Consider the following 24,182-nt stretch of genomic DNA (forward strand, 5'->3'; position numbering starts at 1 on the left):
GGCGTAGCCAAATTGTGCACAGAATTTTGCCTCAATTGCTTCAAGACGTGTCTAATGAACAACACAACTGTCATCGATTATGTTGCCCAACCCTATCTTTTTTTTCACGACAGAGATGATAGTTGATTTAGCAAATGGATTACCTCAGATTACAGTTGGAATTTGTCTCTCAGCCAGCGATCAGAGTATGCATTTAAATCCACAGAATAAGTGCATGAAAGAAGTGCTTTAAAAAAAATGTTTTTACTGTGAAATGTGTCAAAATCTGATTTCTCCCCAAATAAAGTTTATTCAAAATGAAGGATGAAAAGCCGGGAAATATTTGTATGTGTGCAAGTGAAAAATGTCATAAACTAAAAGCAAACAGCACAGTTAAGGTACACCGCCTGAATGCCAGACTTTCAATCACAATCACAACAAGCCAAATTGAATGACTGCATTGCAACCTAAACCTAAATAAAGGGAAAACGTCGGATTAATCCGAGGGCTGCTTATCAATCATAGTGGTCATGACCTGAGAACGAAATACGGCACTGTGCACGATAATGAAAACCAAGGCACAAAAACTCCTGAGAAACAAAGATGTTAAAACTGATACGGTAATAAATGGGAAAAGTGGACATACGATGATCCTCCAGAAACAACTGGTGACGACGACGAGCCCGACTTTTCCAATGATGGCACGTGAAATAGGTCTTTCAATACAAACCATTCACGGTAAATTTATATCATGTCAGAGTGTGCTTCAGGCGGTTGAGCTCATTCCAACAGCATGTGAAAACATGTCATTGTCGGCACAATGAGAACATACATCTCTACAAAGAGCAACGTAATAGCACGCAGAGAAGATGGCTGGCTTGAGTTGTAGCCTTATGTGGGGGATAAGCCTGGGCTGCTGACCTCAGCGGCGGGACTGGCCAGACATTCGTTAGACCTCAAACTGGCCAGAGACCTGAAACTGTTGACGGAGGTGAGAGAGCCGCACAGTCCTCGGAGGGATGGCGTCTGCTCTTTTCCTGCATTGCAAAAAGAAACCCATCGGAGAATGGGAAAATACGAACATTATTGTGAGCCGGGTAACTGTCTGATTGTTTGAAAACAGTTCCATTGCTAATATCGTTTACATCGGACAGCACTACTGATTCTGAAGGCCCTGGGCAGATGAGATTGACATAGTAACAAAAAAAAAAAGGCTTAAAGATGATAGGACGCAAAAAAAAAAAAAAATCCCAAATGTGCAATGAAAGCAGTGCAGCCAAGAGAAAGACTGAAATGAAGAGAACAGACGGCTGGGAATAGAGTAATCCAATTTCATGTAATAAATGAGAATTTATTTTGTAAAAGTAGTTCAGTGCTTCTGATAATGTTTCGGCCAGCATTGAAGACCTTACTGGCAAGGTTTGTGATGTGTACCTTGGCGGGGCCAGTGCGGTTTAGCCTCCAGCGTTAGCATGTGTGATGGTTCGAGGGACATCTGTGATAGGCTCATGTCTGGAGGTAGATTGCGGAGACTCTTGCTGCATAACAAACAAAATATTGCACAATATATCAGTCACTGAGGAAATTAAATGAAAATACCAAACATTTATCAACTCAGATCTCTTTTCGCTGCTTTGAGCAACATAATTCTGCACTTCACGCCGGGCCTTATGGATAAAATATGGTTTCAAGTTCTGAAGTGGGACACATTTCTGCCTCCGGGACACTGGTTTACTTCAAAGTCATCATTGGATTTAAATAAAAATAATTGTAATATTTTTTCCAAAGAAATTATGATAAGTGACTTGAGCTGTTCCATGGTAGGACATTTATCAATCATACAATACATGCAATGTTTTGAAAGTAGCAAACTGATTGCTCATAGTGAAACCGACTACCCTAAATGTTTGTAATTGCCTATAGATGTCACAAGATGGCAGCAAATCACTATTTTGAGGAAGCTCCGTCCATCGGTTTAACGTAACTGCTTGGCACAAAGATACCACCTAATGGTGCCAAAGTAATGTTTTCAAATTAGAGAAACACTCAACATAGGTGAGTTTTTTGGCACATGATGGGGATAGGTCCTCCCCAAAATCTGGGTGACTGCTGAACTGTGGAGTTTCACTGTGTACACTCAGCTTACATTACCGGTACTTTATTTTAATTTTGGTGGACAGTTATTTCTCATTATGGTGTATTTTGTTTGGATTTTTAAATCTGAAACAGCAAGAAATTTGAAAAATTTGAAATTAGAACTACTCGGTCAGCCAGCTTTGAAGGTTCCACAGTACAATATTAAACAATCACAAGAAACCATCAGGTAGGGCTGAATGTTTTGAAAACTAAATTATTATTTTTTTTAATTGTTCAGCCCGCATCATAATCTAGTAATACAAAAATCCCTTGACATACTCCTCCCACTGTCCGGGGCTCTTCCTGTACAGCAGCGTATCCAAGGCAACGCCGTTAGCGTCCAAAGCGTCGGGAGACGGCCACTGATTGGTCAGGTGGGCTGTCAGCTCCTGTCGAGACCGCAAGTCATTGTTCTTCAACACGGTCCTGAACACATCAGACACAAATTATTCAACAAAGCAGTTAGACTTTGACTGACACCATGAAGCAGTGTTCGTCTAACTTTAGTGTGCCATATTTTGAGCCATTTCTAATATTTTGCCCGCTCCTGTAGCTAAAATAAGGTCATCATAATTACAATGCACAGTAGTTGTACATACCATTCGAAACAAGATTGCGGCCAAAAAAGGAATAGTTTGAAAAATTATGTCAAGTTTTAACTTTCAAATGTGTTAGGCGTCCTCAACATTTATAAAATTTGAAGTCACGGTCTACATCAGAATGTGCCAGCATTATTCTTACATCGAGTAGGTTAAGCCTGTTCATCTTTGACTTGCACACATCCTCCCTTGAGCCCTATTACATTACAGCTAATGTGACTTCATGTGCATTTAATCACAGTGAGGGCGCTGCTTCAGCACCACGTGAGGGATTTAGGATCCTACATTGAATTAGTTGTCACTCAAGAGAAGGACATCTTTTTGATAAATCAGCAGTCTGAACTTGGAAACGTGGACACTCACGCGTATGCACACTTGCAAACACACACGTACGTACGCATGCACACCTGTGCGGTGTCTTAAATGGCAAACTGAAAGCAGACAGCACATTACCCAGAGGCCTGTCCACCTCCACACACTCACAGTTGATCCTGCAGCTCCAAAATGATAAATTCCAGCTGCTCCTTCTCCAGCGAGTGTGACAGGTGTGTGTCCACGAGGCTCTGCTCAAGAGCTTTGTGGTGTGACGACGCCTCTGCCAGCTGCGTCTCGCGCAGCCGCACCAGCTCTTCCAGGTAACCCTGACACAAAAACAAGACAGAAGCAATTAGGCTTTACCTGCCTGTTACCTGTCTATCTAAAGTAAATGCAGAGAAAGGGACATTTTTTGTACCAAATTCTAATAACAAACAGTCAGGACTGAGTCATGCTTATGTCATTTTTTTTGGGGGGGGGGTGTCTGCTATTCGCTACAAAATGCCATCTTGTGGCCAAGGAATATGTTGAAATGAGTTGAGGAGTTTCATTTAAACAAAAGTTGTGCTTTGCCGCCAATTATGAAACGTGCAAGGGGGTCAAAGTATTTGCAATTTTTTGCTGGGGGAAAAACATTCTTAAAAAGTATTGTTTCCAGGCATTTCCTTCTCGCAGCATTCATCATATAATGCCAAACTGCATAGACATACACCTTTCACGTATTTTTCTAATCGATGCTCAAGCACACCTTCTGCTCCAACGCCATGCGATATTTCTGCTCAAAGCGCTTGCACTTGCTGACCAAGTTGCTCTGCTCGGTGAAGATGGAGGCAGCCGTGGCCATCTTGTCCGGGGTGCTGTGCTCGCTGCCGGTGCTGCCCAGGGTGCGCATCTCCTCCTCGTCGCTGCTGATGCTGTCGCCGCTGCAACAGAGGGAGCAATGCCCGCCACCCGGTCAGCAAACATCTGGCAACATTGTGCACTGCCAACAATTGACGTACCTCTGAGTGAACTTTAAGTAAGGTGTGTAGTCGATGACTGAGAGGTCACCGATGTCTAGACCTTCGCCTTTCAGACAGAAGCTTGGGAGATGAGACAGGATGGGGGTGGGTTAGTATGCAACTAGTCTCTTGCCCTACTTAACCCCCTGACAGCTGAATTTGGGCCTGTTTTACTGCCACTTCTCCTCCCACTGTCTTGTCTACAGTACTTTCCCGTCGTGTGTAGGGTCTCTCTCAATTTAAAAATCAGGGAAGACGTTTAAAATCGGTAGATGTGTACCCCACTTAAGGCAACAGGTTGAGCGACCTAACACCTGTTTTGTTTTGGTCCCTGTCATCTAATCTATTCGACAAGACTAAAGACATGAAGCAGAACAGCGTCAGTACCTGAAGTCGATGGTGTTGAGTCCAATGAGCGTGTCCGCCAGAAGCCCCGCCTCCTCTCCCAGCATGATCGCCCCATCCTCATAAAACCTCCTGCAGTCACGTTTGCTCACATTATTGCTGCTCATTTCTGACAGCATAAACTGAGCTGATTGCTTTGAGTGGGTTGAAATCTGTGCAACACGGATTGTCCGCACACAACATTAGGTATACTTGCACAACATGAGATCCAACACGAGAGCTGAATTCCTTTTTTTTTTTTTTTTTTTAAATAATATTCAGAGAGCTAGGTCTACACAGGCTAAACTGTAATCAAAATCAAAAACAGTGTGAAGACAATGCCGTTGAGACAGTGCTTATTTTTGTAAAAGCTGAGTTTTTTTTTTTAACTCAGGCTTGATTGTGCAGGGTTACCTCATGTAGCATCCAGTGCATAATTGTGCACTGTGAGTGCGCAAGTTACACACGCAAACCTGGTAGTTCTATGGTCCCTCAGAGCGGATGAGATGTATTCAGACAGTCTTTTCTCCATTAGAACTACTCGGATCCAAGCTCGACCCTATTGAGACAAAAAAAAAAAAGAAAAAAAAAAGAAAGATAACATTTGATCATTATTTTATTCTTGGCAATTGCATCTGAACACGTTTTGGCCAAAGATTTGAATAATTAGTTTCACGCTTTACCAGTGGCCCGATGGCCACCATATGACTCGGGGCCCAACCAAAGTTCACTGATGCTGGTCCGACTGAGCCACCAGTACAAATGCTAAGAACAAATGATCACACCAATTAATTCTTGCATTTTAAAGATCTAATATTCATTATTTTGAGTTTAATCAACAGAACCGGATCAATCATTTTTGTGCGCTGCATACACGCGGGCATTTTCGCCACCAAGTTGACACACTTTACACTATCTCATTCACAATATATGTCGTTTCCTTGTTGTGAAAAAATGATACATTTTGTTAACTATTGTTTTAAATCCCAATATCTACAGACTGGTGTGTGGAGTTGGTGGATATATGTTTTTAAGCGGCTGCCTTGATCACCCACTGATGCTATATACTCGTGCATTTTGGCCACTCAGACGACATAAACGACTCTCAACTTAATCCAATGATAGACAGACATTCAAAATTATGAATGAAGTTAGTTATTGCTTGAAAGCGCATTATCTATTGTATATGGAGAATGGAGCGTTGGATATTTTTTAGGTGGGTGGTTTGATTGTCCGAACTTACTCACATTTTTAGCCACTGAGACAACATGCTACACGATTTCATCAAAAGGTAGGTCTACATATATAATTAGGAATTTCATTAAATATTGTTTTAAACCAGAGCCAGTGCTGGTTTTGGCAGGCCAATATGACTGAGAGACGTCACCCGTGAGGACAAACTCCAGAGAGTTAGCGAACCGGCATTGCATCTATTGCTTGTTTTATCGAGTGAAACTGGGTCATGTTCCTAGCCAAGCATTCCTGGCTGATCTTTCTATTTGCTTCTAAGTGGATAATGCAAAGTAGGTGAAAAATGCCTTATTATGGGCCCTTTTGGGCTCAAATTTGAGTGTCACCTTAGCTTTGGTTGACCGCACATTCTCCATACTCTCAATGCTTCGAATGCAATTATGAGGGACTTTACTGCTGGCGGCTTTGACAAAATCCCAGAAACTCCGAGGAGACTCGTAGCCAAACCACGTTGTCTGACCTGAGAGAAGAACATACAGGACGGGAATGTTTGTAGAAACGTGCTAACACTTTGTCGAGTCATAATTTGCGTGTGTTATTATTATTACTAGTTTAACCTTTCAGTCTATGGTTGAGGATATGCTCCAGGATGGACACAAAATTGACCAACTCTGCAGACGAGTCGTCCATGCTGTCGAAACAGGATCGGTCCAATAGAGTCTTCACTGAAAACCTGAGGCAAAGTATTAACAAGGCATCAGACAAAACAGATTTTAACCAGTCACATAAACCTTCCTTTGAATGAAGATTCACACTTGGCAAAATCAAAAACAGTGTGAAGACAATGCCGTTGAGACAGTGCTTATTTTTGTAAAAGCTGAGTTTTTTTTTTTAACTCAGGCTTGATTGTGCAGGGTTACCTCATGTAGCATCCAGTGCATAATTGTGCACTGTGAGTGCGCAAGTTACACACGCAAACCTGGTAGTTCTATGGTCCCTCAGAGCGGATGAGATGTATTCAGACAGTCTTTTCTCCATTAGAACTACTCGGATCCAAGCTCGACCCTATTGAGACAAAAAAAAAAAAGAAAAAAAAAAGAAAGATAACATTTGATCATTATTTTATTCTTGGCAATTGCATCTGAACACGTTTTGGCCAAAGATTTGAATAATTAGTTTCACGCTTTACCAGTGGCCCGATGGCCACCATATGACTCGGGGCCCAACCAAAGTTCACTGATGCTGGTCCGACTGAGCCACCAGTACAAATGCTAAGAACAAATGATCACACCAATTAATTCTTGCATTTTAAAGATCTAATATTCATTATTTTGAGTTTAATCAACAGAACCGGCTCAATCATTTTTGTGCACTGCATACACGCGGGCATTTTCGCCACCAAGTTGACACACTTTACACTATCTCATTCACAATATATGTCGTTTCCTTGTTGTGAAAAAATGATACATTTTGTTAACTATTGTTTTAAATCCCAATATCTACAGACTGGTGTGTGGAGTTGGTGGATATATGTTTTTAAGCGGCTGCCTTGATCACCCACTGATGCTATATACTCGTGCATTTTGGCCACTCAGACGACATAAACGACTCTCAACTTAATCCAATGATAGACAGACATTCAAAATTATGAATGAAGTTAGTTATTGCTTGAAAGCGCATTATCTATTGTATATGGAGAATGGAGCGTTGGATATTTTTTAGGTGGGTGGTTTGATTGTCCGAACTTACTCACATTTTTAGCCACTGAGACAACATGCTACACGATTTCATCAAAAGGTAGGTCTACATATATAATTAGGAATTTCATTAAATATTGTTTTAAACCAGAGCCAGTGCTGGTTTTGGCAGGCCAATATGACTGAGAGACGTCACCCGTGAGGACAAACTCCAGAGAGTTAGCGAACCGGCATTGCATCTATTGCTTGTTTTATCGAGTGAAACTGGGTCATGTTCCTAGCCAAGCATTCCTGGCTGATCTTTCTATTTGCTTCTAAGTGGATAATGCAAAGTAGGTGAAAAATGCCTTATTATGGGCCCTTTTGGGCTCAAATTTGAGTGTCACCTTAGCTTTGGTTGACCGCACATTCTCCATACTCTCAATGCTTCGAATGCAATTATGAGGGACTTTACTGCTGGCGGCTTTGACAAAATCCCAGAAACTCCGAGGAGACTCGTAGCCAAACCACGTTGTCTGACCTGAGAGAAGAACATACAGGACGGGAATGTTTGTAGAAACGTGCTAACACTTTGTCGAGTCATAATTTGCGTGTGTTATTATTATTACTAGTTTAACCTTTCAGTCTATGGTTGAGGATATGCTCCAGGATGGACACAAAATTGACCAACTCTGCAGACGAGTCGTCCATGCTGTCGAAACAGGATCGGTCCAATAGAGTCTTCACTGAAAACCTGAGGCAAAGTATTAACAAGGCATCAGACAAAACAGATTTTAACCAGTCACATAAACCTTCCTTTGAATGAAGATTCACACTTGGCTGTCATTGCCCATAGGTGTGAATGTGAGTGAGAATGCTAATGCTTGTTTGTCACTCTTCTACGTCCCCCAGGATTGACTGTACTTTGTCTTTCTCCCAAAGTAAGATGACAACGGCTCTGGCTCGCCTGTGACCCTCATGAAGAAGAGCACTGTAGAAAACGGATAGAAGCTGACTTTCCTCTCACTAACACAGCTGGTATCTGTCCTCCCCAGTTGCAATGAGCCTAATCTGTCTCATCAGATTGCGCCTAATTAGGCAGGGGGGAGAGTTAATGGATTTGGCTGCATTTCGTATGTGTGTTCGTGTGCATGTTTGTGTGTGCGCGCTTGTGTGCACCCAAGTTGTTTGTAGACCTTTTACAAATGATCTGACTCCCTCTCTTGTGCTCCATAGCAACAGTGTTTACAATGCACAAAAACACATTCACGTCATTTAATTTCCACTGAGGCCACCAGCACATAAATAAAAATATTAAGTGACTACTTGCGTGAAATTCTATGGAGTTTCCTTCTATGTGTATTATTGTTATACTCCTCTTACATGCCGATAACCTGGATTAAAATGAGTGAAGTTGATATAGCATCGGTTAGTGGATGGCCAATAACATTCATGGCAGCGTTAGGGTCAAAGGTTCGCTGTTAGGTTACAACCTTTGACCAAGCTAATTTTAGGAAAGAGGCAGGGTACACTCTGGAATGATCACAAGGCACATATATTCTAACCGTGATCTATACAACACCAAAATGATTAATTCAAGAGATATTTATAAATCACCAATTGGTGACAGTACCACTTTCCGGTCCGTGACAATTGGGCATGAGTAATTGTGCTTTGTTTCAGTTCAATTGGACTTTATATTAAAGTTCTTAATACTTGCAGTCACAACTGTTACTCATCATTCCCATTCCATATTCCATTTTACTTTGGGAGAAAGGTGGGATACACACTGGAATGGTTGTCAGCCAATCCCACACTCACAGTCATACCTAAGGGAAGGAAGTCAAAGCACCTGGAGAAAACAACACATCTGGCGTGAACATGCAATCGCCACACAGGAAGGCCAGAGCCGATTCGAACCGCTAGGCCAAGATGATGTGTCAGAGGAAGTTAGTTTATTTCAACGCATTGAATGGGAGCGCTGCCACACAATGAAATATTAAACTGCATGCCTTGTAGCTTGAAACCCAAGCTGTGTTTAGAGACATCACAATAGTTGTAATGTTGATGGAAGCAAGGTGTCAAGTTGAGGTGTCTTGATATTGCAACACGATGATGATGGTGGTGGTGATTACGAGGTCGAGGAGAATGGTCACGATGGCTACCTACCGGCACACGGTGAGTAGGTTCCTCCTTTCCACCGCCGCGCTCCTGTCCGCAGCCCGCTTGCGGCTTAAGTACAGCCCCGCGCCGAGGGACGCCATCTCCGGCACGAGGCCAGCCTGCCTGCCGCGGTCAGCCGAGGAGCGACATTAGTATTGACTCTGTCATAGTGCGTGTGGATGGAAGGGGCTGGAACCGGAAGTAGAATCAAGTTAGATTCAACGGGGAACGACGCCGTTTCCAGTTAGTACTGTACTTTCGATATCCAAGCTCCGTGGCGTAAGTTGCGATTTGTCCATTTCCTCCAACCTGACAACACAACGCGAGAAGATTTTTACACTCAGAACGAATAACTATCTTGTCTTCAGCGTTTGTGAATACAATTTCAATGAACATCGACGTTTTTTTCCCTCCTCGTCGCTTTATTATGAAGAGCACAAATCTTTCACGTAAAACCTAAAGACATATTTGATGTAAATGAGATGCGCTCCTTATTTTAATAAGTATGACTGTGATTGGCAATCTTGTACCTACGGCCAATTCCGAGAATGCCTGAGCCGAGTTTTGAGTGTTTTTGTTTTTTAATGCGGTTCAAACGATTGAAGACGATGAGTAAGTGGTGCGACACCCGTTAGAAGCTAATGTATCGTCTCACATAACAGAAATTATTAAAGGGACCGCAAAATGCACACTGAATGTTAATAAGCCACCTAATAAAATTTAACACCTCTATCATGCCAAAAGTTCCCGAGGTCCTCCTTTTACAAGTTTCGGCGTAAGGGAGACGTAGCCTGAATTTGTACGTACATCGGAACAATGCTGAAACGAAGAACAGTATATACGCATAGATAATCGCGCAGAAGGAGACGTTAATGACTACAGTATTAGTCCGCGGGTCAACTGAAACCGTCGATCGCCGCCGACTGATCGTGATTCAGATGCTTTCTTATTTTTTAAAGTTATTTCCAATACCTTACTTTTAACCTTGTAAGTTTGTTCCCTTATACTGTATTATGACGTCTGCTGGCAACCAATTCAGGGTGTATCCCTCCTACTGCCGGAAGACAGCTGAGATAGGCTCCAGCACGCCCGCGACCGTCGTATGGATAAAATGGTTCAGAAAATGGATGGATGGATAGTTGGACTTTATCAAGGGGAGGGGAGGGGGGCGAACGACAGGTAGGGATGCATATCATTATCTCTACTAAACAAGAACACCATTGTTCTTCCAAGACATATTGGTGGCTGCTTGGAAAACAAACAAACCTTTTCATAACCCACCAATCGCGTTATTTTGCTTTTAGATTTTTAGGCGCCTAGTTTTTCATAATAGACTAAATTTTCATAGATAAATCAACATGTCTAGGCAAATAAAGGATATCTTATCTTATCTTATGTGCAAAATTAATCATTCAGGAGATGGATGGCTGTATCCGCTGTATATCTCTAACAACCAACTTGGCCGCTTGAATGCTGCCCCCTCCCGATCATGTGGGCCCTGTCAAATGTTATTTTTAATCTATGTTGCAGATACAGTAATGGGCAAGGGGCCATATATGGCCCCCAGGTTATAATTTGGACACCATTTGATGCCATAAACCAAAGTCTCTCTCTCTCTCTCTTTCTCCCCATATATATATATATATATATATATATATATATATATATATATATGAACATGATGGAGATTTGTCAAAAATACTTGTTGACTGTTCATCTTCTATGCTTTTCACTGAGACACCCTGTGCTCGAGACTCTCCCACCAGTCTACACCCTAGACTGGTCGCTACTCAATTGCAGGCCTCATACTACATAAACAAACAGCCATTCGCAGTAAATACTATTTTATAAAATAATGCAAAATATGTGTCTCCCTCGCCATCATTTTTGCAGTATGGAGTTGAAGTGTCAAAAGTTTTAATGGCCACAAATTAAAATCCGTACCTTTGGCCACCATGTGGCGATTCTGTAGTTTTATAACCTTCGCTAAGAAGTTGTGCACATGCACGTCCTTCGTTAGACACCACACGCTTCTCCATTTTATCACTTTTGATCCAACTTTACCTTTGTCCTTTGTGTTATGTAATCATTTGGACTTTATTGCTGCTGGTGAGCCATTAACATAGGATTAAAGTAGCCTGACAGGACATGGATGTACAAATGATATTGTATGTCTTAAATAATCAGACTTTGGGGGGTGGGGGGGGGGTGATAGAATTAAATAGCATAGCAGCTTCATTGTAGTTATTCAGGGTAAACATCTTGCTGGTCTCTTCCATCGCTTCCATCCACAATGGTGTAAATTTCCAAATATTTAATGCCAAATAATATAATTAACACTACCAAATCCGCAAAAATATGATAGACAATGGGTGACATTGAATAACAGCTGGAAAAGTCTGGGTGCTGAACCATTTCACCAACAACAACAAAAAAAAGTTTGAGTGTCAAAACACACATCCGCCACCGTGCGACACTCCTGATGTGGGTCGTTTATTGACTCAATTGGGTGAGGATGCCAATATAAAATGTTTTAGAATGTTAAACAACATTAACAACGTAATTCAAGTGGAGTTGAAAAACAAAATAACACCATCACTTCAGAGCACAAACATCACTCAACTCAACTCAACTGTATTTATAGAGCACTTTCAAACAGCCATCGTTGCATACAAAGTGCTGTACATGGAGCAATTAACATTTACAACAAACAGTAAAGCAAATTGGTAACAAAGATGGTAGAAAGCACCGAACAGCAAAACCAATCACCACAGTTGCAGCGACACAACTCCTTTGAGTGATTCACGTGTCAATCTGGCTCTTGTCCAGGTTCAAAATGGTGATTTGTAAAATCTTTTTTTTTTTTTTTTTTTAATGTCCAGAGGGCAGCTGAGCAAGTGTGGTTATTGTTGTACACAGGCAATACAGCCACGTGAGAGGGATGGACGAGGAAGGAAAAGGAGGCGTGGAAGGGGTGGTCATTCCGTTAGCCGAGGTGTGAGTCCGTGTGCGTGTGAGCTCGCCATCTCTGTCAAACATTAGAGCGCTGGACAAGGGTGTGGAAGGACGAGCGCAGCGCTGGAGAGGTGGATGTCTGTGTGTGATCACCCAGCTTGTCAAACATCGGTGCCCTTTGTGGTAGGACTACGGTGAAGGTCTGATGTTTACACTTTCGTTCATTTCCGCAATGGACTCATTTTGCGAGCGACATAAGCAGATTGCGCACTTTCTTCCTCTGACAGGAGCCGGAGATGGCCGAAACGGATAAGTTGGAGAAGAATCTCAAAGACATTTATTTAAGGTCATATTTTGTGACTTATTGTTTGCTGAAGATAAATAGTTCATTGGGTTTACATTTGAAACAACCGAAAAGAGCAATTCGATTGATGGTTTCCTATTTTATTTAGTGATCCTAAAGATGAGGCGGGGAAAGGTAAAAAGAAGAAAGAAAAAAAAGAAAAGCTACCCATGGTTGGTGCCATTCAACTGGTAAGTTGTGTCTCTCTGTTTCTTTATTGTTCTTGGACAGCATGTCATCTTTAGTCCATTGTGATCTCTGCCTTCTATAAGCCTTTTTCTTTTTCTTTTTTTACCTAGTTCAGGTTTGCAGATTCTAAAGACATTGCGCTGCTGTTCTTCGGGACCGTGATGTCGATGGTCCACGGGGTTGTGTTGCCTCTTATGTTGGTTGTGTTTGGGGATATGACGGACAGCCTCGTATCAAATGCCGCATTAGGTTACCTCAACACCAGCAACCCCAGTGAGTTCCCAGAAACGGTTGCCCGCCTGACTGTAACGGCAGACTATTCCAACATTTTGTTTTATTTTTTTTCAGATATCACCTTTCCAAACAGCACAATACAGGAAGACATGACCGGGTAAGTGGAAGATGAACCCTCCTCAATTCAATCGTATCATTTCTCAAAATCTTTCCATCTCATTCCAGCTTTGCCATCTACTACTCCATCCTAGGCGCTGTTGTGGTGGTGGCGGCCTACATGCAGGTTGCTTTTTTTACACTGTCCGCCGGACGACAGGTCAAACGCATCCGAAAGTGCTTTTTCCACAGCATTATGCGACAGGACATCGGATGGTTCGATATCAATGAGACCGGAGAGCTCAACACCCGTTTGACAGAGTTAGTAACACTCACTTGCCTCGCCCTGAGGTACACCTTCACAATAATGACATCCAATATTTTTTTCTGACCGTGTCAACCAAAACTGATCGTTGACATGCTTTGGAGGGTGACACTTAATTGATTTATTTTTGCAATGTTACTTACTATTAAGCTTAGTGGAGTAAGCTAGTCTGAAGTAAAACAGATGCCATTGTGACAGCGCTCTCAAGATAACCGATTGGCATTTGTATCTGCACGGACAGCGACGTCTATAAGATCCAAGAGGGGATTGGTGACAAGGTGGCTATGTTGATCCAGTCCTCCGCCACTTTCATCACATCTGTTGTCATCGGTTTAAGCAAAGGATGGAAGCTCACCCTTGTCATCTTGGCCGTTAGCCCTTTGTTAGGTGTCATGGCTGGACTCTTCAGTAAGGTAAACTTGCCTTTTTTTGTCCAGCCTTAATCTTGAAAGCAAGCCTCTTGTTGCTGAGCTCATACTGTCGGGCTCTTGCTAGGTGCTAGCATCATTCACTACGAGAGAACAGACTGCTTATGCCAAAGCAGGTGCTGTGGCAGAGGAGGTGCTTTCCGCCATCAGGACTGTGTTTGCCTTCAGTGGTCAACAGAGAGAGATTGAGAGGTTTGTGCAATTATCAGTTTTCATTAAACGGTCAGAGATGGGTAAAGCTCCACACGAGCAAGTTGTCGGTGGAGCAAACATCTGCAGTTCATCTATGTTAAGGCAGTGGCTTCGAATGTGCACCCCAAAAGTAATGCAATCAATGTGGAAGGAAGGCTCTTGTAGCCAAACAATGAAGCAAATTCGAGAATAGAATTTGGATCGTCTGAAACCCCCCAAACCAGATTAGTATTTTCTAGTTGTTGACCACGACAAAGATTATGCGTCTGCATTTCAAGATTTCTTTTGTCAATACTTTATCTCACAGGTATCATAAGAACTTGGAGGATGCCAAGAATGTGGGAATAAAAAAGGCGATAAGCTCAAACATCGCCATGGGTTTCACCTTCTTATTGATCTACCTGTCTTATGCTCTGGCTTTCTGGTATGGAAGCACGCTCATTTTGAGTGGGGAGTACTCCATCGGCATTGTGCTTACGGTGAGTCGAGTCATGAAGACCTCAAATGTTAAACATTCCGAAGAACCGCCAAATAGAAATCTGGACCTGATGAGGACTATTCGTGTCTTCAGGTTTTATTTGCAGTGCTCATCGGAGCGTTCGCCTTGGGGCAGACCTCACCTAACATCCAGTCCTTTTCCAGTGCCCGAGGAGCCGCTCACAAAGTTTACGGCATTATTGACAATGTAAGGAAATCTATATTTCCTCCTTCCTTCACATTCGGAGAGACCGCATTTTCTGATGCCGGGCTGCTGTCAGTTTATATTAGTGCAAGCGCAAGTGTATTCTGGCGCGCCAGGATGTAGCTTTGATACAGCCGACAATCTGCAGGCGCTAATGAGTGGTTGGAATTTGCTCTAATTGGAGCACCCACTGTTTGACTGCAGTTTTGTGTGATCGACAATGACTAAATCGACCTCTCGTCTGACTTCAGCATACAGTATTCACTCAAATTAGCGCGATCACCATTCAGCAAAGTAGCTTGTTTGTAACCAACACGCTTCAAACACTTGCCAGTTAACAAATGAATTTAACTCGGTGGCCAATTCATTTTGAACCATAAGGTAGTCTCTCTTCTCTTCAAACAATGCTTCGAAACTGAAAACAACCTCCGACAACAATGAGCTTGTTTATGTGGACATATCCCGAGCAAAGCGGCGAGCTGTGCAAATAAACACCAGCTTTGTTCAAAATTCTCTGTTCAACCTGCAGAGCAGACAGTCTTCCTTACATTGTCTATTTAGCCTTTGATAAGCATCAGGTCCTTGAACCCGCCGTGGCCAAACTTCCAACCGCAATGGAGCTCAAAACTAAATGAAACATTTGACTCCACAGATACCGAGCATTGACAGCTATTCAGAGAGCGGCTTCAAGCCTGACTCGATCAGTGGAAATATCGAGTTCAAGAACATCCACTTTAACTACCCCTCTAGGCCAGAAGTTAAAGTAAGCCTCCTCACTGACACTGTTCAACTTCATCCAACATCTAAACCCGGCTACATATTCGTACTCCTTTCCATAATGGTCATCACTTGCAGGTATTAAACCACATGTCCCTGAGTGTGAAGAGTGGGCAGACCATTGCCTTAGTGGGAAGCAGCGGCTGCGGGAAAAGCACCACCATCCAGCTGTTGCAGAGGTTCTACGATCCCCAGCAGGGATCCGTACGTACACATTTCTAAACCCTTTCACTGGAAAGTTGAATCAAGTCACATCAATGCAATTCCGCTGAATCACCAAAGCATCCAAGCCTCCTTTATTCTTTCAACACAACGAAGAACATTTAAGAATCCCATTGTTTCCCTCTTTGTAGGTATCTATTGACGGCCATGACATCCGTTCTCTCAATATTTGCTACTTGCGAAAAATGATTGGCGTGGTGAGTCAAGAGCCCGTCCTTTTTGCCACCACCATCGCTGAAAACATCCGATACGGCCGAACCGATGTGACGCAGAACGAGATTGAGCAAGCTGCCAAGGAGGCCAACGCTTACGACTTCATCATGAACCTTCCCGAAGTATGACTTCATTCACGACTTCACCTGAATTTTAATTTTTTTTTTTCTTGCCAATGATGAGAGCGTTGTTATCGAGCAGAAGTTCGAAACGCTGGTTGGGGACCGAGGGACTCAGATGAGCGGAGGACAGAAGCAGAGAATTGCAATCGCTCGAGCGCTCGTACGTAACCCCAAAATCCTTCTGCTGGACGAAGCAACATCCGCCCTTGACGCCGAGAGTGAGACTGTTGTGCAGGCTGCGCTCGACAAGGTAAAAACTCACAGCGGGAGCATTGCTTGGGGTTTGTCACTCTGATACATATTCTAATGTTTGGCTTTCAGGCTCCAATCCGCCAATGTCATGTAAAACAAATTGCCATTTTGTAAACCGAATCAAAAAGGCATCAGGTGCTTGTTGCTTCCCACTGGCGACAGCAACCTGGAAAAGAATTGCATGGATGGATTCAATTAGACTGCTCTATGTTACTAGTTGATGGAAAGATTTTCGCGGCCCAGCATGGAGGTCGAGGGTAAATGGTTTAGTGGCCCGAGTATCTCATCTCTGCAAATGAGATTGCGTGTCATCTGCACCTTCACCGAATGACTCAGCTCACCCTGAAGAGAATGGAATAATGGCGTTCCGACGGCTCTGACAGCTGTTCCTTGCCACCCAGTTTGCATTATTATGAGAGTGTCAGAATAGAGCTCAGAGGTCGAGGGCGCATACAAAATGAACCGATGCTTCGCGCTGTTTACATTCATCAACTTCCCTTCAGATCATACCTTTCTGTCATTTGTGCAGGTTAGGCTGGGTCGTACCACCTTAATTGTGGCCCATCGCCTTTCAACAATCAGAAACGCTGATATCATCGCCGGCTTCCAAAATGGAACGGTTGTCGAGCTGGGGACTCATAACCAACTGATGGAAAAACAAGGCGTATACCATACGCTCGTCACTACGCAGGTAACGCTAGTGCAAAAAAAACACATTTTGGGGACAATCTACTGCAGGCCCAGAATGATCTAGGTCTTGTCATTTACTCTCATCTCCATCTTGCAGACATTTCAGAAAGCGAACGACGACGAGGAGGAGGATGAGGAGCTTGTTGAAAAAAGCCCAGCCGACAAAAGTATTTCCAACTCCCCTCCATTGAGGAGAAGGTCGACAAAATCCTCCTTTGTTGGTTCAGAGGGAAAAAAAGAAGAGAAAGAAAATTTGGTGGATGACAAAGATACAACAGAGGAGGTAAGACCAGATAGTTGCTTGATATATCGAAATCTTCTTTGCAAAGTATTAAGGGGTGGCCTGATACGGCTCTTTTTCCTGATTTACTGCAGAGTGAAAATGTTCCCCCGGTGTCATTTCTCAAAGTGATGCGATTCAACCTTTCTGAGTGGCCTTACATTCTCGTTGGAACCATCTGTGCCTCAATTAATGGCGCGATGCAGCCACTGTTTGCAGTCATCTTCTCCAAGATCATCACTGTCAGATTTGTTTTTCAGTTTTGCATCTTCATTTTTTTTTTTTTTTGGGGAGGACATCACATAAGTGATGTTTTAAAATGGGAACTTTGAAGGAATTTATTTGTTTCTTCTTTTTCCGACTTTCAGGTGTTTGCTGAGCCTGATTTGAACGTCGTTCAACAGAAATCTCTATTCTTCTCTCTCATGTTTGCGGTTATTGGCGCTGTATCGTTTGTCACCATGTTTTTACAGGTACCGCTATGCGTCACACACGTGCGTGTTCCGTTGTGATGATGTTTGCTAATGTAGAAAGAAAAATGTATCTTGTGTCAAGAGACCAGAATGTTTTTCCATTTCAAAGTCTTCAATAACAGTTCACCTTCAATGGGGGCGATGGTCAATTCATGTTCATGTCTTGTGGCTCTCACTTTTACAGGGTTTCTGTTTTGGTAAATCTGGAGAGCTCTTGACAATGAAATTGAGACTTGCAGCTTTCAAGGCCATGATGAGGCAGGTAAGTGGAACAATTTTTAATGAGACAATTTTATCTTAAAGGCTTTGTTAATCATATGACGGAGTAAATACTTTATGTGGCTTCAGTACTTGGTCGCTGCAGATCACGTATGCCAACTAACATTGTTGACATACGTTTTGAAGTCACAAATACAGAAAAGCGGGGATTACACAGGAACAATGCAGTTTCCAACCATCGTTCTGAGGGTAGAAAAATGCATGGCGGAATAATGAAATGCCACCTGCAATTCACAGAATTCATTTTAATTTGTTGAAGTAAAGAACAGGCACTTTAAAATCTTAAGATCCCAGCATGATAGTTTTTGCAGGCTCCAAAAAGCAGATAGAATTGTGGAGATGCGTTCATTAAGGAGATGAAAGCAAGTTGTCTCTTTTTACTCTCCACACCAAACTGATTGTTTAAAGCGCAAGCAGCAAGCTACTCTCCTTCAACCCTTTTTTGTCGATCCTCCCTTGGAACAGAGTAACCTCCCTTAAAGGTACAGGGGCAGGGTGAATGTCTCTTACCAAGATATGGCAAATACAGAAGAACAAAAATGGCTTGGTAGTTTCCCAAAACTTAAAACAGAAACTTTTTCCATTTTTTTTAGGACCTCGGCTGGTTTGATGATCACAAAAACAGCGTCGGAGCGCTCACAACAAGGCTGGCCACAGATGCTGCTCAAGTACAAGGGGTAAGGCATTCTCTCACTGGAGCATCCACACATAACCCACCATCATTTTTCCCACACATTTGTTATCATCTTTCCCCTTTTGGTCAGGCTACGGGAGTACGTCTGGCCACACTGGTCCAGAATGTGGCCAATATGGGTACCGCTCTGATTCTTGCCTTCGTGTATGGCTGGGAGCTGACCCTGCTCATATTGTCAGTGGTTCCCGTCATGGCAGTAGCGGGAACTGTGCAGATGCAGTTGCTAGCTGGGCAAGCTGCTCAGGACAAGAAAGAGTTGGAGAAGGCTGGAAAGGTGAATGACACTCTAGGAATACAAGCATTGGGCTACCCATCACCAAATCAGCCGTTGCTCTAAAGTGCTCGTTTTGGATGGGGGGGGGGGGGGGGGTCAAACAAAGGTGTAGAAGTGACAAATAATTGCTCTGGCAGTGTGGTTAAAGAGTCTTGAAAAAGTTAAATGGTGGACCGCATCAACCATTATTCACGCCTATTAATTTTAGAATGTGTTGACCAATATATTTATCCAAGTATGCAACAGTTTGTCATAGTCATGCAGTCTCTCCAAGCCTGACCCTGCGGTATTCCATCCCGTCTCCTCAGATTGCCACAGAAGCCATCGAGAATATTCGTACCGTTGCATCTCTGACCAGAGAACCCAAGTTTGAGTCTCTGTATCATGAAAACCTCATCGTTCCATACAAGTACAACAGACCTTTAATCTACTCTCCAAAAATAATTCATTTGGAACTCCGCGCTCTTGGTCTCAATAATGTTTGCGTTTCTTTCTTTTCAGGAACTCTCAGAAAAAGGCTCACGTCTACGGTTTTACCTTCGCATTTTCCCAGGCCATGATATACTTTGCTTACGCAGGATGTTTCCGCTTTGGGGCTTGGCTCATTGACCAAAAACGAATGGATGTTGAGGGCGTATTCCTGTGAGTAACGGCTTTCCCTGGTTGTGAGTCACCATAGATGAGTCCAATATTCACTTTTGTACTTTGACAGACAATAAAGTGGGGGAAAAAAATCCAGCAGATAATTATAACTGGTGTATATACTTAAATCATTTACCACAGGTTCAAAGCACGTGTAGGGCAATTGTGAATGTGACAAGATTACAAAACATTGGCTTTATGGTCACACGGGAGAGATGTACACGAGGGGAGCTTCTCCTTTCATATTACAGCTTTTACAGTGAATTCAAAGTTCATCTCAGTAAAGAAGCTAAACAATATTTATATCACTGGAATGAATTCACACACCGAGCAGCCACCACAAAATGTCCACTCACACATCTACTGAGACGTAAACAAGGGCCCTATTAAAAAAAAAAAAAAAAAAAAAAAAATTGTCTTTAAAAAGGCGTGCGCAGACATTTTCAATACACTTCTTTATAGTGTGTATGTGGTCACAATAAATTAACATTCAGTCTCACATTCTCTCACCCAGAGTTATTTCAGCAGTTCTGTATGGCGCCATGGCTCTCGGAGAAGCCAATTCCTTCACTCCAAACTACGCCAAGGCCAAAATGTCTGCTGCACACCTCGTTATGCTTTTGAACACAGAGCCTGCTATTGATAATCTGTCAGAGGATGGAGAGTCACTGGTATGCGACACAAAACCTGACATGCTTACCAGTCCTTTTTTTCTTCACATTCATATTGATTGATCATCCATTTCCCTTCCGTGTTCGTTCTTAAATCTCCAGGATAAATTTGACGGCAATGTGCGCTTTGAGGAAGTTAAGTTTAACTACCCCTCACGCCCTGATGTGCCCATCCTTCGAGGGCTGAACCTGAAAGTGAGCAAGGGAGAAACATTGGCCCTGGTAGGAAGCAGCGGCTGCGGAAAAAGCACTACCATTCAGCTTCTGGAAAGGTTTTACGACACCACGCAAGGGAATGTGGTGAGAAGAGACACACGCATACAAACACACAATTAGATCCTTCCTTGCCACCTACTCGATGTGAGCTAATGGTGAGTGTTTTTGTAGTAATTGCGTGTATTTCACTGGTAAGACCTTGGCCCACAATATTTACTTCATGCTGTTTCCGAGTTCATCCTCATAGAATTACTTTTTCTGTTGCTCAGTCTTAATTTCAAGCGATCTGTGGGAACAACGGTTCCAAGATCTCTGATCAAGATCAGTGGTTCTAATAATGGATGGAAGGATGGATGCCCGGATAATGCGAGTCTTGCTTGAAAGTTACTGCCGTTTGAACTCAGGACTGGTCTAATTTGAGGATGAAATAAGATTCTCCATAGTTTCTATCCATCAAATCAAAAGGACAAAAATATCCCCGATTAGATCATAAGTGAGGTCCAAATCACTTGAGGCTTACATGGGTCTTGAGTGTATTGCTCGAAACCTGGACCACATAACCTAAGCTCTGCTTGAGACTTGACCTCAATCATTTGATTCACATTTTTGCATTTTTTTTTCTTCCAGGTGATTGATTCCAAGAGCGTGAAAGAGCTGAACATCCACTGGCTGAGGTCTCAGATAGGCATTGTGTCCCAGGAGCCCGTGCTCTTTGACTGCAGCTTGGCCGAAAATATCGCTTACGGAGACAACAGTCGGACTGTAACCATAGAGGAGATTAAGGCAGCTGCTGAGAAAGCCAACATTCACAGCTTCATAGAAAAATTGCCAATGGTAAAATCAATTATCACGCAACTTTGGCAAAACTCATGCTGTCATCTAGTCTCACTTCAACCTTTGAGACAGTTCTATCATTAGATTTCTGCCTATAGCTTTAATGACGAGGCAAAAAAAAAACCCCATCCAGTATCACTTCCTTTTCATTTTTATAAAATGGCTTGAAGACATGCTCAGTAATTATTTTGGTATACAGCATGTCTCTCAGCCGATTTGGTCCCCAGCGGTTTTTAATAATTACAGCCCTGTATCCAACTTACCATTTTTAAGTAAGAGTCTAGAGAAACTAGTTTTCCTCCAATGAAACAATTTTTCTACACACAAATAATATTTTAGGGAAATATCAGTCTGGTTTTACGATGAACCATAATACGGAGACAGCTCTTGTAAGGAGTTTAAATGATACCAAGTGTCATGCAGACATGAAAAAAAACTCACAGACTTGGTGCTACTAGATCTAAGCGCTTAAACAGACTTAAAAACCCGGTAGGCATCTTTGGTACTGTTTTTAACTGGTTTCATTCCTATCTCACACAGATGTGATTTTGTAAGTTTTAATACTTGTTCCTTCAGAGTCCATAAAATTGAATGTTGGCTTCCTCAAGGTTTAATTTTAGGCCCAATACTTTTTAATCTTTACATGCTTCCCCTTAATCGATTGATTGATTGATCGATTGAAGTGTAACATTCCATGCACTGACTTTGACTTTGTTTCCTCGAGCAGAAGTATGACACTCAGGCAGGCGATAAGGGGACCCAGCTGTCAGGTGGTCAGAAACAACGAATCGCCATAGCCCGAGCCATCCTCCGTAACCCCAAACTGTTGCTTCTGGATGAGGCCACGTCTGCACTCGACACTGAGAGCGAGAAGGTGACAGTTTTTTTCTTTTCATCTCGAATTGCTCCACATTTGACCACTTTGTGTTTTAGCCATGTTGACTTCTGTCCTCCCAATTTGTGTTTGATCCAGGTGGTCCAAGAGGCGCTGGACAAAGCTAGCCAGGGCAGGACGTGTATTGTTGTAGCCCACCGTTTGTCCACCATCCAAACTGCAGACCGTATCGCCGTCTTTCAGGGCGGTGTGGTGGTTGAACAAGGGACACATCAGCAGCTACTAGCCAAAAAGGGAGTCTACCACATGCTGGTCACCACTCAGATGGGCCTTGGGAGGGAATGAGTGAATCACCATTTTTATTAATAGAAACTTGGTGTTCGTCTCGTGAAGCATCGAGAGATTGAATGTATCATCTCAGCATTGGCATGAGTGCTGACTGAGTACTTGGGCTTACACTCATTTATTCTGGACAGGATCACACAAGTTACCTAAATGTTTCCTTTCACCTTATTAGAACTACCATTAACAACACACTGTGGAACATCTGTCACTTGAATGTACTACTGAAGAATTGTAATAGATAAGATATATATACAGTATATATATTTTTTCTATGTATGTGTGTGTTTATGTGTATATGTATATGTGGAATGATATGATATTTTTGTATGACATAGCATTACTTTGTAGAAGTTGAATGTGATTCTAATATACTCGGAGAGTTGACTTTCTTGAACAGTCATACAGATAAGAAGTAAAGTTCATTGGTGGATGTTATCAGCTGTGTTGGTTTATCACTACTGGCCACAGGAGACGCCATAGTCAATATTAACCACCAGACAAGATACAGTACTGTATATCGAAGTGAACCATTCTGTTATTTACTGTGATCAACAATTACAGTACTTGAGTCCATTCCCAGTTTGTGCTTTGCCCTTTGGCCTCCAACTGAACATAAAACTTAAGACCTGTTGTCATGTTTTTTTTGTTTGTTTGTTTTTATCTTATTGTATCATTTTTTTTTTTTATCTTCAGTATTTTTATCTGTGTACAGCACTAAATTTGTGGTTGTTTTTGAAATGCCGTATAGTTAAAGTTGATCTGAACAGAAATTCACATTCACATTTACGGTATGGACAATGCTGAGTGCAGTGGTGGGAGACAGCATTTTTACAAAAGCATTTTTACAGTACGGTACTTCCATAAAAACGATGGAAGAATTTAATGAGTCTTTGAGAGTTTGAGGAGATGAACGGATGTAGATTAAAACAACGTCAACATAATTTTGCACTGCCATCTACTGGCCAAACAGTCAGCAACACAAACATAATTATTTTCGAAGAAAACAAAAACTCAATACTGTACATACATACTCTCCTTAATACTGCCTGTGACCACAGTCAGACTTGAAACCACACGGCCTCTTGTGCCTTGTTGTGGTTTAAAAAAACAGGAGTTTTGAACCTCAGGTATTTCAGGAAATATACCTGTTCTGAAAATTTGGAGTTTAAAAAAATAATCTGCACACTGAGCAGATGACAGACACGTGTTTTAGACCTATATGTCGCTTTACTTACGTTGTGCACAAACTGATTAACAAAAAATGTACACTTACCCTGAGTGTTTTGTTGTTGTTTTGCTCCTGCCCCCAGATTAGATGTAGAATTGTTCAGTGCCAGAAGTTGGTGGTATTGGGCTGGCACAAGACAACGTATTTGTCACGAATCATTCCTGGACCTGAAAACATCAAACCGTTTTCTTTAATAGGCCATGTATGGGTAATATCTTACTTCTTCAAATCTGATGTCATCGTCATT

At 42.3% G+C, this 24,182-nt stretch overlaps 2 protein-coding genes across 8 annotated transcripts in view; one reads left to right on the forward strand and one right to left on the reverse strand.

The window, feature by feature from the left end:
- Positions 1-106: 106 nt before the first annotated feature.
- Positions 107-23,999, reverse strand: rundc3b (RUN domain containing 3b). Of its 3 annotated transcripts, XM_019892090.1 has the most exons (13): positions 21,256-21,339; positions 9,668-9,755; positions 9,451-9,567; positions 7,920-8,035; positions 7,689-7,822; positions 6,585-6,670; positions 4,418-4,507; positions 4,031-4,111; positions 3,778-3,952; positions 3,198-3,355; positions 2,395-2,541; positions 1,414-1,517; positions 107-1,016 (listed from the first exon to the last, which is right to left on the reverse strand). In XM_019892090.1, the coding sequence occupies exons 1-13, from the start codon at positions 21,284-21,286 to the stop codon at positions 871-873; spliced, it is 1,473 nt and encodes a 490-aa protein (XP_019747649.1). In that variant the 5' UTR covers positions 21,287-21,339; the 3' UTR covers positions 107-870. The 3 variants fall into 3 exon arrangements, with proteins under 3 accessions (XP_019747649.1, XP_019747651.1, XP_019747650.1); XM_019892092.1 differs by lacking the exons at positions 9,668-9,755; positions 21,256-21,339 and adding an exon at positions 23,981-23,999 and having other exon boundaries at positions 9,451-9,633; XM_019892091.1 differs by lacking the exon at positions 21,256-21,339 and having other exon boundaries at positions 9,668-10,510.
- Positions 9,664-24,182, forward strand: part of abcb4 (ATP-binding cassette, sub-family B (MDR/TAP), member 4) — a 46,712-nt gene continuing 32,193 nt past the window's right edge. Inside the window, exons 1-29 of one of the 5 annotated variants that reach the window (XM_019892072.1) lie at positions 9,664-9,723; positions 12,364-12,599; positions 12,687-12,745; positions 12,852-12,933; positions 13,042-13,204; positions 13,280-13,322; positions 13,391-13,582; positions 13,828-13,999; positions 14,082-14,206; positions 14,514-14,685; positions 14,778-14,891; positions 15,541-15,651; positions 15,744-15,869; positions 16,019-16,222; positions 16,302-16,472; positions 17,004-17,165; positions 17,262-17,447; positions 17,540-17,686; positions 17,813-17,917; positions 18,102-18,179; positions 18,790-18,873; positions 18,961-19,164; positions 19,473-19,573; positions 19,666-19,806; positions 20,321-20,477; positions 20,580-20,777; positions 21,321-21,527; positions 22,255-22,401; positions 22,501-22,707. In XM_019892072.1, coding sequence (XP_019747631.1) covers positions 12,696-12,745; positions 12,852-12,933; positions 13,042-13,204; positions 13,280-13,322; positions 13,391-13,582; positions 13,828-13,999; positions 14,082-14,206; positions 14,514-14,685; positions 14,778-14,891; positions 15,541-15,651; positions 15,744-15,869; positions 16,019-16,222; positions 16,302-16,472; positions 17,004-17,165; positions 17,262-17,447; positions 17,540-17,686; positions 17,813-17,917; positions 18,102-18,179; positions 18,790-18,873; positions 18,961-19,164; positions 19,473-19,573; positions 19,666-19,806; positions 20,321-20,477; positions 20,580-20,777; positions 21,321-21,527; positions 22,255-22,401; positions 22,501-22,707 — 3,849 coding nt within the window. In that variant the 5' untranslated portion in view covers positions 9,664-9,723; positions 12,364-12,599; positions 12,687-12,695. Of the gene's footprint in view, positions 9,724-12,363; positions 12,600-12,686; positions 12,746-12,851; positions 12,934-13,041; positions 13,323-13,390; positions 13,583-13,827; positions 14,000-14,081; positions 14,207-14,513; positions 14,686-14,777; positions 14,892-15,540; positions 15,652-15,743; positions 15,870-16,018; positions 16,223-16,301; positions 16,473-17,003; positions 17,166-17,261; positions 17,448-17,539; positions 17,687-17,812; positions 17,918-18,101; positions 18,180-18,789; positions 18,874-18,960; positions 19,165-19,472; positions 19,574-19,665; positions 19,807-20,320; positions 20,478-20,579; positions 20,778-21,320; positions 21,528-22,254; positions 22,402-22,500; positions 23,476-24,182 lie in introns of those variants that run through there. The other 4 variants (XM_019892073.1, XM_019892070.1, XM_019892074.1 and 1 more) reach the window with 4 other exon arrangements.

The sequence above is a fragment of the Hippocampus comes genome, unplaced genomic scaffold (genome assembly GCF_001891065.2).
Source record: "Hippocampus comes isolate QL1 unplaced genomic scaffold, H_comes_QL1_v1.1 scaffold153, whole genome shotgun sequence".
NCBI lineage: Eukaryota > Metazoa > Chordata > Actinopteri > Syngnathiformes > Syngnathidae > Hippocampus > Hippocampus comes.

Bases quoted from the DNA above. Each gene is read 5' to 3' on its own strand.
- rundc3b (XM_019892091.1), bottom strand. From the start codon at position 9,840: ATGTTCATTGAAATTGTATTCACAAACGCTGAAGACAAGATAGTTATT. The intron at 9,568-9,667 runs GTTGAATCTAAC...TGACCGCGGCAG, and splicing joins TGGAAACGGCGTCGTTCCCC to GCAGGCTGGCCTCGTGCCGG. The intron at 4,112-4,417 runs GTACTGACGCTG...TCATCTCCCAAG, and splicing joins CTCAACACCATCGACTTCAG to CTTCTGTCTGAAAGGCGAAG.